The 11,477-nt window shown below is 49.4% G+C and overlaps 1 protein-coding gene across 2 annotated transcripts in view; it reads right to left on the reverse strand.

The window, feature by feature from the left end:
- Nucleotides 1-10,935, reverse strand: part of LOC115582254 (zinc finger SWIM domain-containing protein 6) — a 49,446-nt gene extending 38,511 nt beyond the window's left edge. For both annotated transcript variants that reach the window (XM_030418096.1, XM_030418097.1), the window contains exon 1: nucleotides 10,503-10,935. In XM_030418096.1, coding sequence (XP_030273956.1) covers nucleotides 10,503-10,935 — 433 coding nt within the window. The remainder of the gene's footprint in view (nucleotides 1-10,502) is intronic.
- Nucleotides 10,936-11,477: the final 542 nt, after the last annotated feature.

Genomic DNA, 11,477 nt, shown 5'->3' on the forward strand with positions numbered 1-11,477 from the left:
CGTGGAATATAGATCAGCGCGAGATGGATGGGGCACCAGGAGCTCCGGCCAGTCCCGTAGGTCCCAGACCAAAGATTAACTAAATATTAGCTGACAGGAAGAGAGCGGGAGAGAGAGAGAGGCAGGGACACAGCTGCAGCTGCTGGTGCCACTGCCGGCAGAACAAACGACAGAGATTGTTTTTAACCCCCTTTGCTCTCGGGAGAGGCGCATGCGATAAACACACGAGAGATGCAAAAAATACACACAGCCGGGGTATACATGCTGCCATGCGCGCGTACGCACATGCTATCAGAGGCACCCTGGGAGAAGGAGTCCACTAATCACATTCTCTCCTCCCCCCCACCCACTCTCTCTCTGCCCTGCCAAGGCGCATGGCGAGGGGGGAAAAAGAGGAATAAATCTTTATTAGGCGATGTGTCCCTGCTTTATCGATCGCTTCGCTCCTTCCCTTACCTCCCTCCCTCTCCGCCCCCCCTACCCCCTCTCTTTCTCTCCCCTCCTTTTGTTATTTTAGGCGTGTGTCTGCCATCCAGTCCAATTGAGTCAGGCTGTACATCAGAGAGGACCATTACCCATGTCTCCCTGGGCTGGGCTGGCTGTCACTGGCTGCAGGGGGGGGGGGGGGGGGGGGGGGGGCAGGAGGTGAGGTGATGTAGCCACCCAGGAGGGACAGCTAGCCAGCTAACAGCTAGCCAGACAGACAGGCGGCCAGATAGTAGGTTTTGGGCAAGAATGCAGACAGACAGGACGGGAGACAGTCGACGACGCCGGGTGACAACAATGGTAGATTTTGATTTTACCTCGGCTCAAGTCCTGCATGGTGCCACGAGCACGGCATAGCAGACGCGACCTTATCTGCGGTGCTAAATTCTCACTAGCTGCTAACGAAAAAATGCCAAATGTTCACAGCAAAGAATCTACGGCACATAACCGAGCGACAACAATTCTCGCCAGGTATGGTTTCAAATGTTTCATCAGTAATTCTGATAACCCAGTAACACTTTTTTCAGGGCCTTAGAAATAAAAGCATGATTTGATAATAACATTTTTTTTTTTTTTTTTTTATGTTTTAAATGTAATAAAATCCTGTTTATTAAACCAAAGAAGCCAATCAATTTCGTCTAAACAAAAGCAACCGTACAAAGACTTGTAGTCTGGATAAAACAGCCAATATTTTTTGGGGTCCTTTCTTTGGCTTTAATACGCAGGACGGCTTAGAGAGATAACAAGAAGTCAGATGAGAGAGAGGGAGTGTTGTGGCACCCCGGTAGCTCAGCTGGTAGAGCGTCATCACTCCTCTCTCGCAACCCTTTTCCTGTAAAGTCTCCCAACAAGTTAAGTCGTGAAATGGCTGGGAAAAAAAACCCAATACTCAAAAAGAGGGGGCATTCAGCAAAGGCCCACTGAAGAGAGGAACGCAGCCTCTGTACATGAACCACAGGCTTTACAGAGTAAGCTGGCTATTAAATCAGGAACTATCTCGTCACAGAACAAGTAACACAAGATTATGATTTGGACCACAGCTTCTTCAGAACATCACCGAAATGACACATATATCAAAAGTAATAAAACCGGATGAACTTTTCAAGGGCATGGCGGGCTGATCCCTGAAAAAAGGTTACAGGATTGTCCTCGAGGCCTGGAAAATATCAGGGTGAGGATCATTTAAAAAACTTCAGAGAAGGACACCACAGTGAATAAGCCAAGTCCTGTTCCTCTCCTAATTCCAGGCGGAGGTAAACAGAGAGCTTCTAAATGTAGAAACAGTGATAGCCTCTGAGGTCTGGATGCAAGACTGCTAGCGCTGAGCAAAGAGAACAGGAGCTAGCTAGCCGGCTAGCCTTCCTTTGGGAGTTTCGACACAGGAAACACTATGGAAACATGCTGTATCTAGATAGGGGCAGTGTAAATAAGATATGAGTTTCTATTGCCTGGCTTGGGAAATGAAAATGGTAAATTGAGATGGGGAGAAAGAGAGACCATGAGAGCTTATAAACACAGGGAAGGAATGCACAGAAAAAGGGAGGTGGATAGGCACAGGTATGGAGAGATTAGGGGTAGGAGAGCCAGAAAATAAGACGAGGGGAAGATGAAGGGCAGGAATGAGATAACAAAAAAACCCAAGCAAGCAAGGAAATGAACATGAAAGAAAAAAAAAGAATGAACTCCTTCAAGACAAAACTATTTCGAAGGGCAAACTAAATTCCATACTCAGTTGAAAGCCTTCCTTTTCCTTCCCCCCTTGAATCTCGCTCATTCTTTTTCTTGTCTGTCTCTAATGCCTGGAGAGCCTTTCGAGCTCTATTCAGCTCCGCCACAGAGCAGTGAATGCATGTCTCACATGCCACACAGCCACGACATCGTTGGACCAGGCACAGCCAGAGGCACCTCGCACTCTCAGGGCCTCCTCCTCCTCCTCCGCATAGCTCACACAGCACTTGAGCCTGCCGGGCAAGGAGAGAGAAGGGGGTAAGCTCCCTCCTTCTCTCTATCTGGCTCGGATTCCTGATTGTTCCACAAAAGGACAAAAAAGAAAAAAGAAAACTGGGCAGTCTCGAAATCTCTCTCAGCCGGGCATCTCTCATGTGAGAAATTGCTTATTGGAACATGCAAAGGACACGTTCAATCAAGCAGGCAGGCTTTTCCTTTGGTGAGGTGCTGTTTATTGGAAAACAATAACGTTAGCATCGGCCCCGTCTTTCAAGCAGAGCAATCGGCCACAGGAGGAACAATCCGACCAGATTGACCTTTGACTTTAGTAAATCCCTCGGGGTCAAGTGAGGAGGTCAACACTGGGCCAGCTCAATTCTGGGGGAGGGACGAGTCGATGAGTGAACACCTCTGTCTGTGTGTCTGTGTGTGTTTGTGTGTGCGCAATCGGGGTCAGCGGCAGGTAAACCCTCATCCTCTGCTGTTGTTTATTCTAAGGCGCCGAGTCGCTGGCACCGTGAGGCAAGTGTGTGTCTCAAAAGCGATGTGTGCGGGCGAGTGTGTGTGTGTGTGTGTGTGTGTGTGTGTGTGTGTGTGTGTGTGTGTGTGTGTGTGCGAGAGTGGAAACGGGATAGGGTGAGAATGATGACAGATGGGAATGTCATCCACCCTCTTATCATTTACATGCCTCACCTTTATTCAGGCTGACACACCACAGCCATAAACACGCTCGCTGAGCCATTAACACACAGAGTCCTACACGCACATGCACGTATCCGCACACAGAGGAGGACGGGCCTCTGCAAACGAGCTATGTGGTAAGTATTTGCCGGGGAGAGATTTTTTTGCCGAGGACGCAGCACTCCAGTCTCAACCCAGCGGTCATTGACAAAATCAGGAGTCAACGTTAGACACAACACAGAAAACATATCTGTGGCCTTGGTGGCCTCTTTTCAGCAAGCAGACACGTACGGGGAAAGTTAAGTTTCGTGCGGACGATACACTGCAGGCCTAAGTCGAGGTGGTCGTTGCTCTGTCCTTAATTTTTGTCTGGGATGGATCACAGTATTGCCCTTCATCTGGCACAAGAGCCGGTAACTTTCGCAGTAACAAAATATACAGCGATTATGAGCGCGCAAACACACACACAAAAACACAGTCACACACATACTCAAATCGTTTGTAGCCTTTGGGCTGATCCAAAGCTGTTTGGCTTCTGGGGAGAAACAGCTGTTGACCAAACTGCACAGAGAGGCTCTGTCCTGTGGCAACAGTGAAAGCATGTGTACTCTTCAGCACATATTCTCATACTTATGGAGCGAATATGCCCGAACGGTATACACATACATTGAACCTTCCACTGCAGCGAGCAGATTCTTGGACTGCTTTGTGCTTATTTCAGCAGCCCATTGGTGCAAAGAGGAATTCATTAAAAAGAAAAAAAAAAAAAAAAGTGAAAGGGAGCATCAGATAGGAGAACGCTGAGTGCTGCATTCCCCTGTTGTTATTATTGCCAAATCGAAGAGAGAAGGGCGGCTGGTAATAAAAGTCATTAAATGAAATAGAAAAAACGGCTTTTAATAGGGCCTTGTCGTTGTGGATTTAGTAGCCTTTCTATCGCCTGCTCCCTCTGCTCCGCTCACTGTGCTCACGGTGAAGAGAGGGGCAGGAGCTCTGTGGAAGGAGCACCGGATTCCTAGACAGAGTCAGCCAGCCGAGGAGCTGTGCTGACGCACACCCAGCAGCCACAGTCTGGGACAGGAGACAAGTCAAACTGGAACGGGGACTGGGGCAGACGTTAGACAGCTCACGCTGGAACTTTATTACTTTAGCTGGTTTATTTTAACAGAGACGATGCAGGCTGATCCTGTACATTGAGTGTGTCTGAAAATGAGCCAGTATTAGCGTGCAGGGGTAATTTTGAAATGTGGTCTTTGGGCAACGTGGTAATAGGCCTGAGAGTGTGGTAGACGCACGGTGGCTAGGGCTGGAACAGGGAACGGTGATTTAAGAGGGGCAGAGAGGAAATGGCAATGTCTGGGACCGGGAATGGGACTGGGAGGGAGAGGCTGGCTCCAGTCAGGTGTAAGGACTGGTAATAAGGCAGACCAGGCTAACTTGAGATGGCAGAGGGGCGGTCTAATGGTACAGTCCTACAGGAGAACGTTATGGCTGGGTGCAGAGGCTGGAACATGGCTGGCCAGAGGAAGTTATGGTCTGTGGTGGGAATGATCTATCTAGAGACACATCTGGGTCTGGGAATGGCGTAAGTTGGATTTTGGAGTTGGGGATGTGAGAATCGTGGACCTTCTGGAAACTTCTGCTGTTCTGGGAACGTGACGAAGCTAGCAGAAGAACCAGCGGTCATTCATCACTCTATGAACAACAGCACTGTCAAGGCTTGCTTTATGGGTTCAATCCTGAAGAGGGGCCACCCAGACTGGAGCTGGCTCTGGCAGACTGTCTGCAAGTGATCGAAGGCGGAAATTGAGCTTGTGCTGAAACTCATTACGAGGAGACTGAAAGTAATTATCGCGTAAACACAATTCAGATTTACAGCTCACGTGGAAGATATTCTCCCTAACGAACGATCAACAAACACCTCATTACCTGGGCCATTTGTAAATCCGGCCGTCGATCGCGAGGCCGAAACTGAGAAACGTCACAAACAGAGACGGGGCTAGCGTGCTTCCACTACGCGACAGCTGAAATGCATCCCATCTTCTTTTTCCATTCAACGAACATAATGGGACAAAGGCCTGGAATCTGCTCCTCTCGGCCTCTCGGAGACACACAGTCAGAAACAGAGGGAGAGAAAAAGAGATAGAGATAGAGAGAGAGAGCACTTTCCCCAAAGACTCAATGTCTCTTCACATGGATGCCGTTGCTGCCTCTCTCTCTCTCTCTCTCTCCCCCTTGGACGGCCATTTGTTTACACTAGCTCTGGGCTCAGCCATGTTTCCATGACGATACAAGCCCAGGGACAGTCGGTCACATGGCCGGGGGTAGACCTGAGGCACCGGATCCAGGATCGCTGCTCCCCAAGCGGTCCCTCCTTCGAGCGGTTCGGGGGGAAACAGCGAGGCCGGCTTTAATGTTTACTTTGATCCTCAGAAAGAGCCTCTCCGCGAAAACACGAAACATTCTTCAATAGTCCTGAGTCATATCTGTGTCTGCGTCTCTTTAAGCCCTGAGTCACAAGTTGAGTCTCCCTTTACACCGCTGGTTTCACGCAAAAAGAGACGGCTTGCTCGGAAGCGTTCCGTCTTCGGTGGCGGGCATGTGGGCTCACTCTCGACGGGCGTTGTGAAAAAAATATAAATAAAAAGGAACTCTCTAACCTAACAGGAAAATAAAACCAGATCCGCCCACATGAAAAGAAACGGCCCACACGCACAAACAAAAAAGAACAAGCCCCTCAAACCAACCAAAAAAAAAAAAAAGAAGCACCCCAGCTCGGCCTGATAAGCGTCTCGCAGACAACACGCTCATGCAAGATTCACGTTTGGCATCTTAAATTCTGCACCTCCATGGACAAAATGCTTGAAATGTCGATGCGGGTCCTCGAGAAGCGCTTTTGTGAAGCCCTGTGAATTCTTAGTTCAGAAAAAAAAGTGCAGGGTACGAAAAAAAAGAATGTGTGTGAGTGTGTTCTTGCACAAACATGCTCGGTGTTACTCCACCTTCGTAAGAGGTACAGATTTCTCCTTGGCATTCGGCTTACGGCTTTGTCGCACAAACAATAACCTGCTAGTGTGCGCAAACACTCTTTGTTGTTTTTTTGTTTTGTTTTGTTTTTTTTTATCAGCCTCTTTGTTTTGTGGGTGTTGTCTGTGTCTGTGTGTGCTGTACTGTTGTAAATTACGCCTGATATTGCCACGATACCGGCTGAATGCTAAGCACACATGTGATTTAAAGTCAACAGGAAGAGACAGGTGGATTTACGGCTCCTCCGCTCACACACCTAAAGCGTGCCTTTTAGGAGCTTAACGTAGAGTCTGTCTCGTGATTTTCCGCCATCTGCGTTACGAGAAAGAAAGAAAAAAGTGGGCGGGTTTTTTTTTTTTTTTTTTTAAAAACAGGGGGAACCTCCAACCCGGTTGTTATTTCGACGTTTCGTTGACATCATGATGAAAAAAAAAGAGGTTAGGAGAGATAGAGAGAGAGAGAGAGAGAGAGTAGATGACGCAGAAACCTAATTAAGATTCTCCAGAGCGTGAACAAATTAACCTGAGTTATGAGCATGCAGAAGTGCAAGACAGACACACACACACGCGCGCACGCCGATTCGTCTCCGAAATAGGTGGAGCAGAGGAGGATGACATTCACACTCAAACAGGCGTGACTGCCATGGACATTCAGTGATATTTTAGGCGGGGGAAAGCAAAAAATTATTATAGGCTATCTGGTCCAACAACACCACCATGGAAAATACACCGAAATAGGCTACGGGATATGCATATCTACTTTCATTCCGCTTGAATTTAAAACAGCCCCTCCGCGACGTGTCCGGCTCATCACTCTGATTTGGGGCAGCTGCATGATAAAATGACATGCAGCTTCTATGTGAACAATTTGCCTAACAAGGAGAGCCGGATAAATAGGCTGTAGCATGTAGCTTACGCTAATGACATTGCAGGGAGCGACATATGCCGGGCATCAGTATGTCACTCCGTGGGGACATGGGGTTTACGGTAACAGGATAGTAAGAGTGAGGTGGTGTGTGTGTGTGTGTGTGTGTGTGGAGGTGGTGGTGGCGTTGGTGGGGGTTATGTTGTTTTTATACCTCCTGGCACAAAGCCCTGGAGGCAGACAGGGAGGGGTGGGAGTTAGAAATACAGGGGTCAAAGGGAGGAGGAGGAGGAGGAGGAGGAGGAGGACAGTGCATGACAGAAATGAATGAGAGGAGAAGGGGGTGAACTTGACCCAGACTGGAGGACTAAAACAGGAAGGAGGGTAATGAAGTGCAAACATGCTTTGTCATGCCATGTTAGAGCCATAGGATTAGAATTCTATAATTAGAGGACGGGGCTCCATAATACTAGCCTTCCTTTCAGTGTGATGAGCTGCCGAGTCTAAATTACACAAGGGGGGCCGCAGAACAGATGCTGTGATCAGAACGGGCAGCTCTGGAAGGTTTTTTTCTACGCCGGTAAAAAAACCAAACGATGCTCAGTCGCTGCACTGCACGGTCCGATTGAGAAGCTGAAGTAAAATGGGAAACTTTGTTAGCGATCCGCTGATGTTCCTGTGATCGGCGTCATTTCCCTGACAGACGGCGGTTGCTACGGGACCGCTCTCCCCCAAGCGAACATGCATATTTCATTCCATTCAAATGCAGGTTTTTTGATGTATTATTACGCACAGGAACCCTTCCCGAGCAGGTTGAGGGGTTAGGTATGTGCTCCACTAGATGGTCAGCATCTGATAAATTCATCACTAATCCGACAGAAAGAAAAGGGTGCGAGAGAGGGCCGGAGCTGGGCTGCTATAGCACCGCTACAACAGGAGGAGCAGTGGACTGCTAGATAACACTTGCATTCAGATATGAATATTTATCTGGAAGGCTGGCATTGGAACAGATGAGCTCGCATGGGAGAGAGAACAACCCATCCATCTCACTCTCGCCCCTTCCCCGCGCTTCATTCTTTACTTTCATACATCCCCTTCTCTGGCAATCACCATTTCAATGCCTCTTTTCCTCTTTTGCATTTCCACCCACTTTTTCCCTCTAGGCTTCCCCTTCTCTTTTTCTTGATATCACCCGATCTATTGCTCTTCCCCTTAAACGCCATCCCCCCTATCCGTTCCCTCTCTCTCTCTCCGCAGCACTGATGTATGGAGAGAGATGGAGCAAAAAAAAAAAAAAAAAGAGGAAGAAAAAAAAAGCGTGTGATTAATGTCTTTGAGAAAAAGATAAATAATCACAGGAGACTGGGGGCTGGTAGTTGGCCTTAGGGGAGTAAATATGGAGAGTTTTATAGCTGCTCACTTGGGAGAGAGAGGGGAGGCGGAGGAGGAGACGAGGGGGGGGGGGAGGAATACGGCGACAGCAGATCCATTCAAGTATATTAGCTTTCCCCCCCGTACACAATAACCTCCGCATCTATTCTATCGCTCTACTGTCTTTCATCATCACCACTGAATCCCATCCCACTGACAGCGCACACATAAGGAAGCCACACAAAGCCACGCACGCTTGTGTGCATTTACAAACACACCCTCACAGCCACCCTGCACTTTTTCTTTTTTTTTTTTATCCAGGCCAGACCCACTGTATGTGTTTGATGGGCCAATACATGTGGTGTGTGATGTGGCTGACAGCCCCCCTCCCATGCTGCCCTGCTTTTAAGCCCTCATCCTCCAGTGGCTGCCTGTCCCCTGGAGTAGATTGCATCTTTTATTTATCATTTTCCCCTTCCTTCGCTTTATCTACCCCAGCTCAGAGGAGGAGAAGAAGAAGAAGAAGAAGAAAAAAATTCTGGGGCGAAAATTGCAATCAGCATAACATGCCCTCCTCCTGCTGTGTACTCGCCTGTCATCCTCCGCTCTCTATGAGCATGCAGGATGAGACTGACAGCCCGTGTAGACGAGGACACACACATGCACACACAGATGCACGCACAACCCCCCTCTGTGTTTATCAACCCCCCACATACACACACACATTCTCTCTTCCCCCTTTCTGTCTCTCACAAGCGTTGGCCAAAGAAGAAGAAGAAGAAGAAGAAGAAGAAGAAGATGACCCTGTTGCCCTCTTTGTCACTCCTTCTCACTATTTTCCGCACACATCTCCTCAGTGACGCCTCGCACTGCCCTGTGCCGAGCGCCGAGGCTTCCTAAAGCCCCGAAAAGAGTGAGCGCATAAATGAGTCTAATGCTGGGGAATCTGGTAAACAGGGCCAGAGAGGGAGGGGAGAGCTGCCTGCCTGTCTGCCTGCTCCATGGCTACTATTGTGCACTGCACATTCTCTGAGCCCACAAGAGCTGAAGCCATCTCCACACAGATTCTTTGGAGGGATAGTAAGCCAAGAAGTGAGCGAGGGAGAGGGAGCAAAGAGGGGGGGGAGGAGGAGAGATGGAGAGGGTGAGGGAGGAAGGGATGGAGGGAGGGAGGAAGAAGATCATGCATAAAATCTTGTTTGCAGAATGCATTAAGATTCAGATGAACTGGGGGGGTTAATGGGATTAGAATCCTGAACCGTTTCCAAGGGTGGGGAGTCGGATTGACAGCTGAGTCTATTGCACTGACGATTGCAGTGAAATATTGTTGTACTGGCAAAGGCAGCCAGCCAGGCAAGGCAGGCAAAGCAAGGCAAGGCGAAGCAAGGCAGGCAGGGGGTTGCTGAGCCTACAGCACCTCTGTTTACTCCGAGCATTACCACTAATAATGCAGCAGAGAGGAGGGAGAGAGAGAGAGAGAGAGAGAGAGAAGGAAATAAAAAAAGCATTTCTGCTTTTTTTTTCTCTTTTTTTAAAAAAACCAGCTGCATATAGGCCTGGGCTTTAACTGAATATTGGAGAGGCAGCCAGCAAAAGCTTCAGTCTAGTCTCACAAAGGTGTTTGGCAAACAAAATAGAAGCACTGTGGCTTTAAATCGCCGTCCCCTCCCACCCTTTCTAAATATCGTCTATTTAGCCAGCGGTGAAAAGATATAGGGGGCTTTTGTCTAGCGTACCCATTGGTGGGGGCATGGAGAGCTGGAAAGACATAAAAATAGGAACAAAGTGCTAAGCTTTCCAATTGGGATGGCTCTGGGCGATTCAATGCGCGCAGCTCGGTGTGGGCAAAAAAACCAAAAAAAAAACAAGAAGTGGGGCTACTATTACGGGGCTTTTCTGAAAATAGGCTATTCTCACACAGCTATAGGGGCAGATTGGTGTGGAAATACCCTGCATTGTTTATAATACACACGGCTATGGGAGGCACACAACGCAAGCCCTTTAAAAAAAAAAAAAAGTCTGGCACGGTTCCATAGGAAAAAGGGCAGACGCTGCGAGTTAGGTGTTTTGTTTATTATACGTCGTTTTTCCCCCCTGCGTTATTGTAACGTGTATAGTCCACTCACCGACTTGCAATACGTTGTCCACCCAGCCACCCTCCAGCAGAGTGACACCCCGTAGGAAAGGCAGCTGGGTCTCGTCATTATTGTCCCCGCTAGTTCCACTTTCCTCTCCTCCGGCGTTGAAAGAGGAGTACATACAGATCTCCTTCTCGCTCCTCGGGAACGACCAGTATACGATCCTCCGCTGGACGGGCTCCGGGATCCTCTCGAAGCGCTCCTCCACCCGCTGAAACGGCCACTTCTCCGCGACTCTGCGCGCCGCGATGTCGAGCAACGACTCGGGGTTGTGCGTTTTTCCATTCCCCGACCCTCCCGGAGCGGACCCCGCGCCGCCACACAGGACTCCTCCAGCCCGCTGCCCCTGCCTGCACGCCGGGTTGTAGCCGGGCCTGCAGCAGAGCCGCTTGGCTGGGGGCTGCTGGACTCGCTCGGCCATGATCGCACCGCTTCCAACCTGAAGCGCAGTTCCTCTCCGATCATATAAACGGGATAAGGAAGAGAAAAGGGCAATCTCGCACCGATTGTTTGCCGTACATGGAGAGACTGCCCTTATTTGGAAAGGTGGGCGGCGCTTGCGAGTTCCGTGAAGTCCTTTGTGTTGTCAAAGTAACCGGGAGGGGCGGGATCCTGGAGCGCAGCCAGCGCACGAGTGGCGCTATAAAAGGAACTGGAGGCGGAATTCCCGAACGTCGGCAAATCCTTTGTGAAGCCGTGCGGGAGCGCGAGGGCGGAGCCCCGGCGGCCGACGGCCTTTGAAGTTTCCTTCTTATTTGAGTTTAAAGGCGGGGACTTAATCCAGGGGCGGTCCCGCAGTTTCCCACAGGGGTAAAAGGGGGCAAGAACACTGACTCCTTTCCTTTGGAGCCTGTGCTACCACCCCGGGCTCCGGCTTCTTCTTCAATAACAACGTGATGGTTGTTTTTTCGATTCTTTAGAGACAGAGAGGGCGTGGGAGGGGAATGTAAAGATACGGAGCCG

Source organism: Sparus aurata, chromosome 5 (assembly GCF_900880675.1).
Source record: "Sparus aurata chromosome 5, fSpaAur1.1, whole genome shotgun sequence".
NCBI classification, from domain to species: domain Eukaryota; kingdom Metazoa; phylum Chordata; class Actinopteri; order Spariformes; family Sparidae; genus Sparus; species Sparus aurata.